The sequence below is a fragment of the Ochotona curzoniae genome, unplaced genomic scaffold, assembly GCF_017591425.1.
Source record: "Ochotona curzoniae isolate NIBS_2020 unplaced genomic scaffold, NIBS_Ocur_1.0 scaffold_1037, whole genome shotgun sequence".
Lineage (NCBI taxonomy): Eukaryota > Metazoa > Chordata > Mammalia > Lagomorpha > Ochotonidae > Ochotona > Ochotona curzoniae.
In genome coordinates, this window is record NW_024467083.1 from 10,149,210 (window position 1) to 10,165,020 (window position 15,811).

General features: G+C 37.4%; 1 protein-coding gene across 2 annotated transcripts in view; it reads left to right on the plus strand.

Annotated features, from left to right (window-relative positions):
* SNX7 (sorting nexin 7) overlaps window positions 1-15,322 on the plus strand; it is a 91,992-nt gene extending 76,670 nt beyond the window's left edge. For both annotated transcript variants that reach the window (XM_040998701.1, XM_040998702.1), the window contains one exon: window positions 14,896-15,322. In XM_040998701.1, coding sequence (XP_040854635.1) covers window positions 14,896-14,973 — 78 coding nt within the window. In that variant the 3' untranslated portion in view covers window positions 14,974-15,322. The remainder of the gene's footprint in view (window positions 1-14,895) is intronic.
* Window positions 15,323-15,811: the final 489 nt, after the last annotated feature.

The window sequence follows — 15,811 nt, forward strand, 5'->3', positions numbered from 1 at the left end:
TAACCAAATGAAAATTATTTTTGCTAATGTAAAGAGACACAGAAAAAGTAAAACATGACATATTGGATAAGACACAAGGGGAGTTTACAGTTATTCGTTTAAAGATACAACAGATAATCTGTGGCTGTTGCTCTTGTATTGTTGCTATTGATGCCAGTGGTGCTAAGGAGGAAGAAGGCTTGAGAGGAAGGATTCTTTTCTGGAAGACATTGGGTATGTTCTTATGAAAGTTTGATTGAATTCACTTACTTCTCCTATGTCCTCTTACAAATGGATTTTTAGTTCCTGTTTGTACTTTGAAGTATGAAACTACAGCCAACTGGGATGGCTTTAGAATAGCTTTGTACTTGGCAGGAACATTGGCTTTTGGAGAAATAAACGTGCATGCGCGCACACACACACACACACACACACACACACTGGAGAACCATCTACCCAGTTCATTGGAATCACCTGGGTTATGAAAGGGCTGACAGCCCTGGTCTCTCTTGTCTTCTTGCTAGAGGACCTTTGACTAGCCTAGTGTCTTTGTTGTCCTTGTGTCTTACATATCAAAGATTGCTTGAGAATGGAAAGGAAAAGGGGATCCTCAAGAAACATTTTGAAATAATGTTGAAAGGTGCATCTGTATTACACAACAGATTCTTGATACATGCTTGATGAATTAACATTTCTGAGTGCGTAAAGAACTCCATCCTCCCACATATGCCGTATATGACATCTCATTTAACTTCTTCTGTTAACTCTTGAAGGTAGCTCTGCATCCCCTGCCAAATGTTCACTGATGTTAAAAAGTTTGTCCTTAATAGAATATAGTAGATATAATTTATAGTTTGTTTCAGAATTATTACCGTATGCATGGAAGTCTTTCCTAATCGTATTTTTCTGAATATGAAGGTAAGCATATTTACTGAAAACAATAATAGCTAGAAAAATTCAGTGGCTATCCTAATGTATAAAGGAGAAATACTGAATACTAATAACCCGTTTCTCCTAGCAAGTGCTACGTTTGGATAAATTATACAATAACATTTGCCATTTTAAGATCAATTACTAATTTAGAATTTTTGCTGGGCTCTTTCTAAATATGTCAACATAAAACAACATTTGCTCACTTTCTTCTTTTGTCATAATGATTACAATGAATATATTAAGCTCCATTTTTTGTTTTACTTTCATTTCCACAATGTCCTAATTGTTGCATTATATTGATATATCTTCATTATCATAATTGCTAGAAATGGACCATCTATGTTTTTTCTGTTTGTGCTGTCACATAAACTAGTATTAAAGGAATTATTAACATTAGCTCTTTAAAAGCTTTCTTGATATGATTTCCAAGTAATGATAAGTTCACTGGCTAAGATATTTCTGGTGTTGTCAGTCATATTTAAGAACATCAGTTGCCTCATGTAAAATTATTCATTTAAGATTCTGTTAGCCTCAAAACCTTGCCTAAGCACTGTGGGAAACCCAAATGAAAAGTTAAATTTCATTATTAGAAAGTTAAACTCTATTATCAAAAAATAATGGATGTATTCACCTGATTACTACAGTTTTACAATGTATTAACTTTTTCAAAAGGAGGAGAATTTAATTTCGTTTATTTACTGGAATTTTAATTAAGAGACTCTCTGGAAGATTCTGTCCTAAGTGGGTAACACAGATGTATGCATCTATATGAACATCTAAGAAGCAGGAGAACCATTTACTTAAGAGTACTTTCTGGAAAATAAATGATGAAAGACATGAACCTATACAAGGTTACACCTCTTGCTTATTGAACGATATTGCTAACACTTTTCTGAAAATCAAATCTAGTTATTTGATTTATGTAAAAATTACAGGATTAAAAAAATAGGCTTCCCAACAGTGTTTCTACAAGTCACATTTTTTAAAAAAAAGTGCATGATTGTGCAGAAGAATCTTCAAAAGTGTTATTTCATATATTGAGGAATATATTCATTGTTGTGTTAGGAAAATTATGATACCTGGTATAAGAGTTCTTTGTTTTGTTTTGTTTTAATTCAGTTTTGCTAACCCATAATTTGGAATATTTTGTAGATTTTTGTTTATAGTAATTAGAAAACACCCTGATCCAAATTAGGACAGTTCCAAATATTTTGATGTTGAGTCAATCTCTATTGATAGTGATTCTCAAACTAATTCCTACCAGTGAAATTTCAGTTGCTATCTGATCTCATTTACTTGAAGATTTATTTATTTATTTGAAAGGCAGGGTAACAGAGATAAGTGAGAGACAAAGAGAGAAAGAGAGAAATTTTCTGTCTGCTGCTTGCTAAGTGGTAGCGGTGGCCAGAGCCGGGCCGGGTCACAGCCAGGAGCGTTTTTTCTGGGTTTCCTAAGTGAAGGCAGAAGTTCAAGCACACGGACAATCTTCTGCTTTCCCCTGGCATAGTAGCTGGATTGAAAAGAGAGTGTCCAGGACACAAACCTGCATCTATGTGGGATGCTGGCATCGCTGGCAGTAGTGTAACAGTATACAACACAAGGCTGACCCCTGAAGTTCCATTTTATTTTATTTTTATTTTTGATGATGCTTACATTGTTGATTAAGGTGGGAAGGTTTGAGGAATAGGAGAAAGTGGGTAAGACGTTTCGACATTTTCTTTTCTTTCTTCCTGTGGGGAAAGGAGTGAGATAAGGGGAAAAGCTACAGCCAGCTTCCCAATTGCCTCAGTGCCCAGTGGTGGGAACGGCCACCCAATGCCATCCCAGGATCCCCCATGTGGAGCATCAAGGTATTTTAGAACTATGGTAACCACTTGAGTAGAACCCTCAGGACAGAAATTACAGTCTTTAAAAGCTGAACATAAGAAAAATTGACACTGTGCTTACGTGTGTGAACTGAAAGGCAAAATGAGGAGAATCATTTTCCTAGAGTTAATTCTAGCAAAGAATTTTTATTGTAACATGCCAGTAATATAGGAACAAATCTTGAAGGTAGTTCAGGAAAGAACATCAGGCAATCCTCACTCATAGTTCTTAAAATTCAGTAAAGGAACTTCAAATTCCAGAAAAGCTAGTTGTTTCAAAGTCAGAGGCTCTATAAGAGAATATGGCTTAAGAAAAATGAGCAATTCTAAAAAAGAAGTGAATGAAATGGGTAAAGAATCAGGTATTATTGCACTTTGCACAACATACAATGGAAGCAGTGATGAAAATGGATAATGCAGTGAATGATGGAAATAGAAAGTAAGGAAGTATAAAAAGGGCACAGTTCTGGAAGAAGTAACATTATTGGGAAGAAAAATGTGAACAACTTCTGAACACTGTCAGAATGAAATGACAGAAAAGGTGAGTAACTTTTTTGGGAGTAAGAAAATTAAGCATTAGGAAGTTATAGTAGGTCCCATTCGATTGCTCAGTGCCTGAATCCTAACCTTGCAAGTGCCAAGATTGCATATGGGTGCTCGTTCATATCCCGGCTGCCGACTGCTCTACATGCCATCATACTTACTGGTTATAGCAACGGAGAGCAGTAAAGGATGACCCAAAGTCTTGGGACCCTGCACACGTATGGGAGATTTGGAAGAAGCTCCTGGCTTTGGATCGACTCAGCTCCAGCCATCGTGGCCATTTATGAAATGAACCAGGGAACAGATCTTTCACTCTGTCTCCTCTTTTCTCCACAAATCTGATCTGCCTTTTCAAGAAAATTAGATAGATCCTTAAAGAAAACCAAGCTATAGTAAAATAATTTTCTAATGAAAACTATGTAATGGAAGTTGAGAAAACAAAGCTACCTCATTTTTCTTTTACTCCTCTTTTCTCCACCAAGAAAAATGAAAGTGTAAGTTGAAAAGACAAATACAAACAGGAAATAACTGAAATCCGGGATATTTTCTTAATACCAATGTATTTGAAATAGAGAGTGGAGGAGAGTGTTGTGTTCATTGGTCACTCCCCAAATGGTTGCAACAGCCAGGTTTAGGCCAGTGGAAACCATAAACCCAGAACTCCATCGTGGTCTCCCGTAAACATGTCATTAATCCAAGCGTTTGACCATCTTCTGCTGCATTCCCAGACATGTTAGCAGAGACCTGGATAGGAAATGAAGCAATGAAGAAGCTTGTACTTGACCTGTGCTCCAGTGTGGAATGACAGTGTCCCAGGTAGCATCTTAGCCAGTTGTGCCAGCATGCCTACCTCCAAATCCAGCATATTTAGGGATAATAAAACCAAAACTCTTCATTTCCAATGAAAGAAAAGTCTAGTCTGTTTTCTTCACTGTTAGCAAATGTCTGGGACAACTTAGGAAATAAAGAGTGCTTTATTTAACTCATAGTTTTAGAAGCTCAGAGAATGAACAAAGACCTTGGCTCTAACAAGGAGCCCACTGCAGAAGGTGAAGCCTGAACTGAAGAAGGGTTGTATGTGGAACCAGAACACTGAGAGAGAGCAAGAGACTGGGGGGTATAGGGCTTGACATAGGCTTTTGTGACAACCTTTCACAAGAACCGCCTTCCAAGCACTTATGCCTCACAAATTACACTACATATCGCTTCCTAAAAATTTCAGCACTTCTCAATAGCTCCACCTCAGAGACCAGACAATTAACACGAACTTTTGGAGGATGTTCAGCTTCCACGTCATATAATCGGGATGCGTTATTCCAACAAGTGTCGTATAAGCTCTTCCCTCACCAGTCTTAAAGCAGTGCTTATGAAACAGTCATTGAAGTCCCTTAGGTAATGGCTGATAGTCCTTCACTCACCCAGAAGAAATCCAAGTCAAATTCTTTCTAGGTGTATTAAAGCAACTGTTTCCAGAGTCATTGAGAATTCTAAAGTAGTTAATTTCCTCTGTAAGTTCTGATGCATGCATGCCATGCATAACCCATAGCTGCCAATTTTGGAGAGAACAGGATACAAGTGGTAGATTTGCCCAGACAGTTGGTTAGGATTGTTTTGAGCCTGAGGCAGAGCAGGTGGTGGTCTGAATTTTCTTAAAAATTGTATTGAAAGATCCATATTGACCTGTATTGAATCATTGAATTTGTTTTTCTGTTGGCTGTTTTTCAGGCTTAATCTGAGTTAAAAGATACCTCTTCAAGTTAAATTACTTTTTAAAATTACTTTTACATGTCAGAGGTTGCCCCTTAGCAGGGTTTTTGCCTCCAGAATTACCATGTAGTAAGAAGCATGATCTGTTACATGGTCTGTCGCAATCTAGAATTATCTAGGAAAGGTCTTTATGGACTCCTTGTCAGATTGCTTAAACATGCCTCCTAACAACTACCAAAGCCTCGCCTGCACTCCTGGACTTTGGAAGGAAGATAGGCATGTTGATGTTGCCAAAACAGCTCTGTAAACAGGTTAGGATTGTGTCTGTGGGATTCTGAGTAGGGTGTCCGAGCTACATCATACTTTGAAGATTGAATAGATTTTATGTAGAATAGATTTCCTTCAAAACAAGTATACCAGCTTGAGATACTAAGCAGCTTAGAAATTTAATCAAGCTAATAACTTTTATCCTGGCCTTTTTATCTATGGATCGTCTAGTTGATTTTGATCTTTATCAAAGGTGAAACATGAGTTTTTCATTTTCATCATGCTATTAAATGGAACTCTTTAATATCTATAAGGTTCTGCCTTGTGTTTCTAATATGATTATTGAATGATTAAGCTTGTCCTCCATTTTTTTAACAACCAAACCATGTAAATCCTTTATATTCCCTCTTAGTAAGAAATTGGTTATTATTTCAGATGAAATCTAAAGGTAAATCATAAAAAAGGAATGAAGCTAAGGAAATATGGAATAACCTTTTGTGTATTTAAGATTTTAATATTTTCTATTCTTACTGCCTAATGAGAAGCTTCTCCTTTGATCATGCATTTAAAATTATCATGGAATACTTGAGGATGGCTCAATGGAAGCTCTTATGATTGTTGATTATTGGTTGGTTGTGGAGGTGAGGGAGTATATTTGGAGACTAACTACCCCGGCCTCCGGGAAATCTCAGTGTGATGGACCAGGGGCTTTGCATAAGTAACGAAGCAAAGATTGAAGGATACCCTGAGGGAAAAATCTACATTTAAGATATGTTAAAATTAACTTCTTTGGATTGACTATTATAGATGTCAGAGGTTGCCTCCAGAATTACCGTGTAGTAAGGGCATGGTTGTTGCATGATAATTTGCTTCTGTTACTTCTACTTTGGCTATTAATGAATATGGCAACTTGATAGCTCAGCACCTTCCAACTAGATCATACTGTTTACTGTGACAGAGAAAATAAGCCATGAACCTTAGCATATTTAAGCTTCTAAGAAACTCTTTAGGAAACAAACATTCACCTCTAACTTCTCATGTCCAAGCTTTATTTACTCACAGAAGCCACTGTGATGGTACATTTACTGAAACACCCTTTAGAAAACGCAGAGGGAAATCATATGACAGGAGTGTAAGATTCTGAAGCTCAGTGAGGTTTAGGTGACAGTGAACGCTGGAGAATAAATTTCAATGCACTGCCTTGAAAGACGGCAATTTTGTAACCAATTACGTTTTAAACTTGTACCTACCTGGTTTGATCCAACTTTTTACTAATTTGTGGAGTAGTGTTTACCTACCACGGCAGATACAAGGCTGCACATTATTCTCTGTGCTGTTGACAACTCCTTCTTTCATGTTGTAGTGGGTGAATCCAACTGGTTTCTCTCTACTAGAAGCTTTAGTCAAACTGTTATTTTGAATACAGTGTTGTTCAACATGGAGAATGATAGTGTTTATCTTAGAGGTCACTTTATTTCATTTCTGAGATCTTCATCTTGTCGGAGTTTTTGGAATCTGCTTTTTTTAAAAAAAAATATTTGGTGACACACATACCAATATTGAATCCTTTCATTTTATATATTTATTTTTAAAGTCATTTTTTAAATTTTTATTGGAGAGGCAGATATACAGAGAAGAGGAGAGGTAGAAAGGAAGACCTTCCATCCATTGATTCACTCACCAAGTGGCCACAACAGAAGCCAGGAGCCCAGATATTCCTCCAGGTCTCCCATGTAGGTCAGGGTCCCAAAGCTCTGGGCCATCCTCGACTGCTTTCCCAGGCCACAGGCAGAGAACTCGATGGAAAGCAGAGCCACCAGGATTAGAACCAGCACCCAGATGGGATCCCAGCGTGAGCAATGCTAGGCCAGTGCACCAGGCCCTGTGTTTCTTTCATTTTAAAACATTTTGATGATGGGCCCGGCGCGGTGGCGCAAGTGGTTAAAGGTCCTCGCCTTGCACGCCCGGGATCCCATATGGGCACCAGTTCTAATCCAGCAGCCCCGCTTCCCTTCCAGCTCCCTGCCTGTGGCCCGGGAAAGCAGTCGAGGACGGCCCAAAGCTTTGGGAACCTGCACCCGCGTGGGAGACCCGGAAGAGGCTCCTGGCTTCGGACTGGCATAGCATCGGCCCGCGCCCGTTGCGCTCACTTGGGGAGTGAATCATCGGACGGAAGATCTTCCTCTCTGTCTCTCCTCTCTGTATATCCGCCTTTCCAATGAAAAAATAATAAAAATAAATCTTTAAAAAAAAAAACATTCTGATGGTAGAAAAACAAAAAAGGTGCAAGATAATTGTTCAGGTTAAACAAGTTTTTTTTTTTAGAAGTTTTCAGATTGTGTGTTTTTATAATTTGTGAATCTGAGGAAAAAATTATTTCCTTGGCCAGATAATGTTTCTTCTTGAAGGATTAGTGTTTCATACAACACAAGTTTGGAATCCTTAAGTGACTATGTTAATCTCGAAAGTAATTCTCCTTCTCTGTAGACTGATACTTATTCCTTATTGTCCTAGATTCAATTCAGAAATTGAGAAAACAAGTTAAAATCTTCTTAATCTATAATTTTATAATCTATATAACTCTATAATCTAAATTCTGTATTAGCATTATATCTAGGCAGGTGAGTTGTAGATGTACTGACTAAACATCAATTCAGTTACTGTTCATTTTTTGTGTAATTTGCAATCTATTCACATTTAGCAGAACGACTTCGTGGTTTTTATCTGATGAAATTAAAAATAATTGTTCTTTGCCGTAGATGGTTGGAAAGACACTCCCCTAAGTTCTTCCTGTCTTTTGAATATGTTCATCTCTTGCCCTGGAAATAATGTCCTTTCTCATTCAAAAGCTTATTGAAAAGTAATATAAATTATATAATGGAATAATGTGTATTCTTAATAATAGAATTAAGTGAAATTTTTTTTATTTTTACTGTAAAGAAACCTTAAAACTGGATATTTGCCATCAATAGAATTTTCTTTTTTTATTTGATTAAGTCATTGTTTATTTTGTGAATGATAGATTCAAAGCCGTAGGCTCAAGTTTGTTACCACACAATTGTAGATTTCTTCTGTTGCGTCTCATGTAACCCAGATTTTTCTTGTTTTTTTAGACTCATGCTTTCTTATAACTACTTTCTATTTAGGAGTATTTTCAGTATTTCCCTGTATTCTGTAATTATTTCTCAATTTTCTATACACTTGACATTGAGCTTCGTTATGGACAATTATCCCATAGCATAGAGTGTGCATCTTGTTATCTGAACTAGATACATTTTTATGCAAATAAATTAATTAGTTAATACAAAGGAAATCATTTAAAATGGAAATACAGAGAGACAATATACACAAGCATACGTACATTCCATGATGTTACATCTTGAACAAAGAAGGCAAGTTTGGGACAGGCTTTGTGGCACAGTTTGTTAAGCTACCACTTGTGATACCTTTTACCCTTGTCCAATATCTGAGTTCTTGAGTTCAAATTTCACTTCCATTTCTAATCCAACTTTCTGCTAGTGTGTTCAGGAAGGCAGCAAATGACAGTTCAGGGACCCGGGTTCCCCCTGCAACGTGGGAGTCTGGAATGGAATTCAGAGATTCTGAACTCAGATGAATCCAGCCTTTGCCCATCCACACTTGCTGGGAACATACAGGAGCAAGCCTGTGAGAGGAAGAGTCTTCCCACCCCGCTTCCTATCTTTCTCTTCCCCCTCTTTCTCATATACTGTATGTCTTCTCTTTCTCCTTCTCTGTGTAACTGCCTTTCAAAGCAATGAATTTTAAGAATAAGATGAGTTTGTTCATGAGAAAAAGTTGCACATCAAAGTACTTTTACTATCTAACCGCAATATCTGTAACCTCTGTGTACCCCATTGCTAGTCCATCAAACAGACATGCTGATATTGCAGCCTCCCACCATGCCCCTCCCGTCACACCCAGAGAACCTCAGGAAGAAATTAGAGCATATATGTAAGGCGTTTTAGCATACTGTGCTTAAGCATCTTAGCTTTACTTTAGTAATTTCCCTAATAATGCAAAGTTCAAAGGTAATGTGTTCTTCATTATTGCTTGTTATACTTTCAGTGTATTAGTAACAAAACAGGTTAATTTCATGTTTGGGGTATCAAAATTAAAATGTGCATACCTCATGTAATTGGCTTGTTATAACACAAAATCAATATTGTAGTGTAGAGAAGTAAGTTGAAACGATGGTTATTTAAATGTTGCCTTTTTTTTATATTCTTTCTACAGAGATTTATAGTATAAGAGGGATTTTGAAAAGGCTTGTATAAAATGCAGTTATGAAAAAGTGGGGGTGGCTTTTTGAAAAATTGCGCCGAGATAAAGTTACTTTTTCATTATGTTTTCCATAAACTTTTTGAAATTTTCTTATTCATTTTACAACCTAATTTCTTCATGTGCAAAAATAAGATAAATGAAATAAATTATGTCTAAACCTCCTTTTTTCATTATCAGATACTGAGTTAGAAGCTACATGATAACAGAGAATAATCAAAAAATGGACCACAAGATGGCGTTTGCAGCTAATGCGGCCTTTTATCTTAAGTGTTTGATAGTTACTTAACTATTGTGACATTTAAAACTTACCACTTAGATTCTTGAAAGATAATCAAAGTATAGAAAAATAGTGTGTAAATATTATTATTTTGGCCTTATCAATGTTTTCAAATTATAAATTGGCAAATCATTCTCAGAAGCTGACTTTGGACTTTTCCAAGAGTGAAGTTTAATAAGCTTTTTGATCTGTAGCAGAATCATGCTAGTTGTATTTCTCTGGCAACATTGAATTTCTTTCTGAGTTTATTACATTTCAATATTTCAAAATACACAGCTTCTGAAAGTTTTTATTGACTAAAATGTTACTCTGCTTCTAGTTTTATGTGTGCTAAATACTCTTAAAGGCACTTTTACATTACTTGGGAAAATTAGAAACAACATAACTTTTGGCTTACTTTGGAAATTTCTGGTCCTCAAATAGCTAGTAAATCTTGGATTTCATCGCATTCCATAAAAACACGTATCATTGCTAATGTATTCAGTTTTACTTTATTAGTATGGAAATACGTAGACCTCATTTTACTAATTTTGACCTCCATGATAATTTCGATGAAAGTAATTTTTCTGCCAGCTGTTGGGTTGGTGTTTGGTGGACATACCAAATGCTCTGTTGGCGTTTTCACATGATGGCTAGGAGCATGGGCTTTGAATAGCTGTAGGTTTGGCTTTGAGTTGAAATACTTTGAAGACTTGAATTTATGTCAGTGAGTCTCAGTTATGTGCATTCATAATGTGCTGAAAGTAGTGGTCAGCATTGTGGCCCAAATTGTCAGTGCACCCCTTATGGTCAGCAGTTTGACTCCCCTCTATTTTTATTTTTAAAAGTAATACATTTATTCTTTTTGAAGTTTTTTTTAATCTACTTGAAATACAGAGGGAGAAAAGATGAGACAGGGAGAGAGACAGAGTGTGTGGGAGATGGGCACAGAAATCTTCAGTCTGCTTGTTAATTTTTAAATGGCTGCAGCAGCCAGCACTGGGTCAGGATAAAGCCAGTCACCTGGCTCTCCATCCTAGTATCCCACGTGGGTCACTGAGGCCCAAACTCTTGGCCATCACCTACTGCCTCCCCACGTGCACATTAGCAGGAAGCTGGATTGAAAACAGAGCATTTGGATCTTGTGCCAGCTGTGGAGTATGGAGTGCAGGCATTCCAGGAACAGCTCTCAAACCTGCCAGTCACACTGTCTGATCCTATAAATCTTATCTTTAAAAAAATATTTATAGTGATAAGTGTTTATAAATACCAAATACTAGGGACACAGGTAGCTTTTAGGTGTGCTGCATCTGTCACTCAGTTAAGCACAGCAGAGCAAAGAACTGAGGAGACATTTGCAATTGACTCCACTGGTCACAAAAAATCATCACCACCTTTGGAATGCAGTAAAGGGTGTAAAATTCAGTGCTGAATGTGTAGGCATTAAAATTAAGCTTTCCAAATATTGGATCATTGTGCATTTCATAAGGGTTTTAAAAAGTGTTTGAGAACCAAAGATTTTCATCTGTTGGGTCTCATTGAGCCGGAGCTGTATTGTCCCACCCTCCTAGCTGTGATGGCTCCCTCTCTTATACTTCGGTCCTCAGAAAAGGAACTGCAGTAGTTGGCCTTGGATTGCAAACTTCAGTCACTTGTTTCAATTTTCTTTAATTTATATTTAAGTTTTTCTCATGAAATGTGTTGAAGATTTGTAGGTACTTTTAGAACTGTTTTTAATTTCATTTCATTTCTCCATAAGCATTACAAAAGAGTAAAATATCAATAGCTAATACTTATTGTGCATCTGAATATAGTATTAGTTATGTGTTTATTGTGAATTTTTTCCTAAGGTTCTGGAATTTTTTTTGTCCTTAATTTTCTGAGGATATTCTTGTTGATAACTTAGCATTTTCATTCAACCTTTCCCTCTTCCAATCTCTGTCCTGCTGTCCCTAGATTAAGAAAAACAACTCTACACTTAATTTCTTAGGAAATCAGTTTTTTTAGACTCCATATATGAATTAGATAATGTACTGCTTGTCTTATTTCACCTAACATAATAACTTCTAATTCCATCCATAGTGTGGCAAATGACAATCTTATCCTTCGATATGACTGAATGTTATTCCATTGTGTGTGTACACCACACTTTGTTTATTCTTTTGTTAATGTGCACATACGCAGGTTCTATTTCATGGCTATTGTGACTGATGTGGCACTAGGCAAGGGAGTGCAGCTGTCTTCTCAACACAAACATGTTTTGTTTGTATTATCTCCGGTAATTGGTTGCTAGATCACGCGGTGATTCTACTTTGGTTTCCTCTTTGTGTTAATTTACATTTCCACGAGCAGAGTTCCAAAGATTCTCTTTTTCTCAATATTCTTAACATAATCTTTATCTTTCATGACAGTGTAAGTAGAGGCAAGGAAGATCTCATAGTGGTTTTGATTTGCATTTTCCTGATGATTAGGGATATTGAACATTTCTTTTTCATGTGGTATTGATGACTTATGTGTCTTCTTTTCGTTATATCTACTGCTTATTTCTAAGTTGTATTATTATTTTGATGTTGTGTTATTTGTGTTCATTATATATTCCGGTTACTCGCTTCAGAAATGTTTTGCAAACTTCCCTCCATTTTCACCCTTACTGTGCAAAAGACCTTTCATGAAATTCCATGTCTTTTTATTGCTTTTCTTTTTGGGATTGGATCCAAAAAAAAAAAAAAAAAGAAAGGAGATAGAGAAAGAGAGAGACAGAGAGATTCTGATGGTTCAGTCTTCAAAGGGCCACAATGACCAGAGCTGGGCTGATCCAAAGCCAGCAGCCAAGGGCTTCTTCCATGTCTTCTGCATGGGTGTAGGGTGCTAAAGACTTGGACCACTCTCCACTGCTTTCTCAAGCTATTAGCAGGGAGCTGGGTTAGAAGCAGACAACCTGGTCCAGGAAATGGTATAGCTGCCCAATGCTCTGCCCTGTGGCATTGGCACATATGGGCATCAGTTTGTGTCCTAGTTGTTTCAGTTCCATTCCAGCTCTCTGATTACAGCTTGGGAAAGCAGCAAGGTTGGCCTAAATCCTTGAGAACCTGCTCCCATATGGGAGATATGGAAGAAACTCAAGGCTCCCAGCTTTACATCTTAGTTTCAGCTGTCACAGCCATAGGGGGATTAAACAGCGGATGGTAGATATTTCTCTGGGTCTGTCCATCTGTTTCTGTTAAAAAAAAACTCCCTTTCAGATAAAAATGAACAAATATTAAATATTTTTAAAAAGAAGAGCATCTCAGACGTGAACCTGCCCCAAGTGGCATTCTGAGGCAAAAGCTTAAGCCTGCTATGCCATGAAGCAGACACCCTTGACTCTCAGGTGCACCCATGGATAATGCAGTTTAGTTCAGCCTGACACAGCCACATACCCTGCCCACATACATGGCCATAAGTACTGCCTTCTTGCCAAGCCCAGTTTGCCAGAAGCCCTGGCTCTTGTGCTCACCAGTGGCAACTACCACCAGCAGAGGAGTGTTTCCCAGTTTCCCTTCCAGGTCTCTTCCCAGCCCCGGCTCTTGCACTTGGCAGAGGGTACTGTTTTCCACCTGGACACAACTTGTACTATGTTCCAGCACTTTCCAATGGGTACAGCAGCCTGTCCCACCCCTACCCTTTGTGTGAACTGGCAGGTGTTGCAATCAAACCCAAGCTGGCCTGGTCATGCCAGTGTGTACTGTGGACTGTCCCAGGCCAGCCTGCCCCCAGCACTGGCTCAGCTCTGGCCATGATGGCCATTTGAGGAGTGAGTCATCATTTGGAAGAACTTCTTCTCTGTGTATTTCACTTTACAATAAAATAAATCTTAAAAACCACAAAAACTTCTTATGATTTGAATCTTTTTGAATTTGTGGACACAAGACTTATGGCCCAGAATGTGGTCTATTTTGGTAAACTTTGTATTTGCACATGAAAAAAAATTTATATTTTGCTTTTATCTATGCATATCAGTTAGGCAGTTGATAGTATATTTCCTGTGTACATATTTTATCAACATGATTATCAAAATCAGTTATAATTATGGATGTTTTTTCATATATTTTTAAGGTTTCTCGTTATAGTTATAAGTATTTTAAATCGTGTACTCTCAGTGACTTGTCTCTTATCATTTTTATATGATATCTTTATCTTTGCTCTGAAATCTGCTTTATCAGAGGCTAGCATAGCCATTCTTGCTCTGCTGTTGGCATGAGTTACATGACATATCAATTTTAATCTTTTATTCTTACTTCTCAGGTGTTTATAAAAATTAGAATTTAATGGATTCTGTATTTTTTTTTCAGTGGGTAGTCTACAGCTCTTACCAGGAAATTGGGGATTCAGGCATCTATAATGCTAATTGATATCACTGGTCTATGTTTATTATTTTGCCATTCGTTTCCTTGTAATGTATTCATGGTTCCCTTTTTTCCTCTTTCTGCTTTATTTGGATTAATAAACTATTCTGTAACACTTCATGTTATAGCTCCTATTGGTGCATTAGACACAGTTTGTTGTTTTATTATCTAAGCAGAAAAGTATATTAGCACGTTAATGATCATGGTAACCACTGATGTCATGACTGACAGTCATATTTGCTAATTTTTGAGCACTTACATTATGTTAGGCATTCTGTATGGAGATTTATATAAATTATATACATTTAACTTTCACAATTGCACTAGTAGTATTATCATTAGTAAAATTTGGACCCAGACAGAGCCAGCAGTACTTTTTTTCTATAACAGAATTCTGTGGTCAGTCTTGACAGTGGTTTAACAATGGATTATTTTAGTCAACTATCCCATGCTAATTTTTTTTTATCTTTGAGTTTTCAGTTAATTAATTGAATCCCTAATTCACAATTGAAATGTATAGAACATAAAAAGGATTATGATAAAATGATGTGAGGCAGGAGGGCAGAGTAGTGTGGAAGCAGATGCGTCAGGATTTGTCAATCCTCTTACCACTGACTGAAAATGAACCATCTCCCCCATGGTGTGTTTCCATTGCCAGTGCCTTGCTACGTGGGAGTCATTCCTGACATCACAGACCGACCTCCAACTAGAAGAAAACTCTGAAGATAAGCCTTGACCCTATTGAGGACTTCGGTTTGATCTTTGGGGACGGCATCTATCAACCAAAGTTATTTTTCTGCATCAGCTGTGTGCTTTATAAAGCGGATGGGAAATGTCTCACACTACCTGGGAAATCAAGACCTTGAGAACTCAGGTATTCCAGGTCACTGAAACGAAGGTGGAGATCTGTGTGTCTGTCTTTATAGATATATATCTGTATGGAGAGATTACTTTTACTTTTAATTATGTTCTTAAAGTTGTGTGCCAATAATTGCTTACAGAACAATTTTTCCTTAAAGACTTGACTGCGGAACATGACATTTTAAATATGTTGCAAAGACTCAGTTTTAATAAAAAGTTTAATATGAAGTTGTTGGGTTTTTTCTGTTTTGTTTTGTTTTATGATGCAGTATAATAGGCACTGGGGTTCCTCTTTCCCATCCCTAATTTCCCTCCTCTCCAGTTTTTTTTTAAAGATTTATTTATTTTTATTGTAAAGTCAAATATACAGAGACAGGGAGAGACAGAGAGGAAGATCTTCCATCTGCTGATTCACTCCCCCAAGTGACCGCAATGGCCAGAGCTCAGCCAATCTGAAGCCAGGAGCCCGGAGCCTTTTCCAGGCCTCCCATACAAGTGCAGGGTCCCAAGGCTTTGGACCGTCTTTAACTGCTTTCTCAAGCCACAAGCAGGGAGCTGGATTGGAAACCAGGCTGCTGGGATTCGAACTGGCACCCATATGTGATCCTGCCATGTTCAAATCAAGACTTTAGCTACTAGACTACTACACGGGGTGCCCTTTTAAAGATTTATTTATTTGTTATTGGAAAGGCAGATTTATAGAGAGGAAAGAT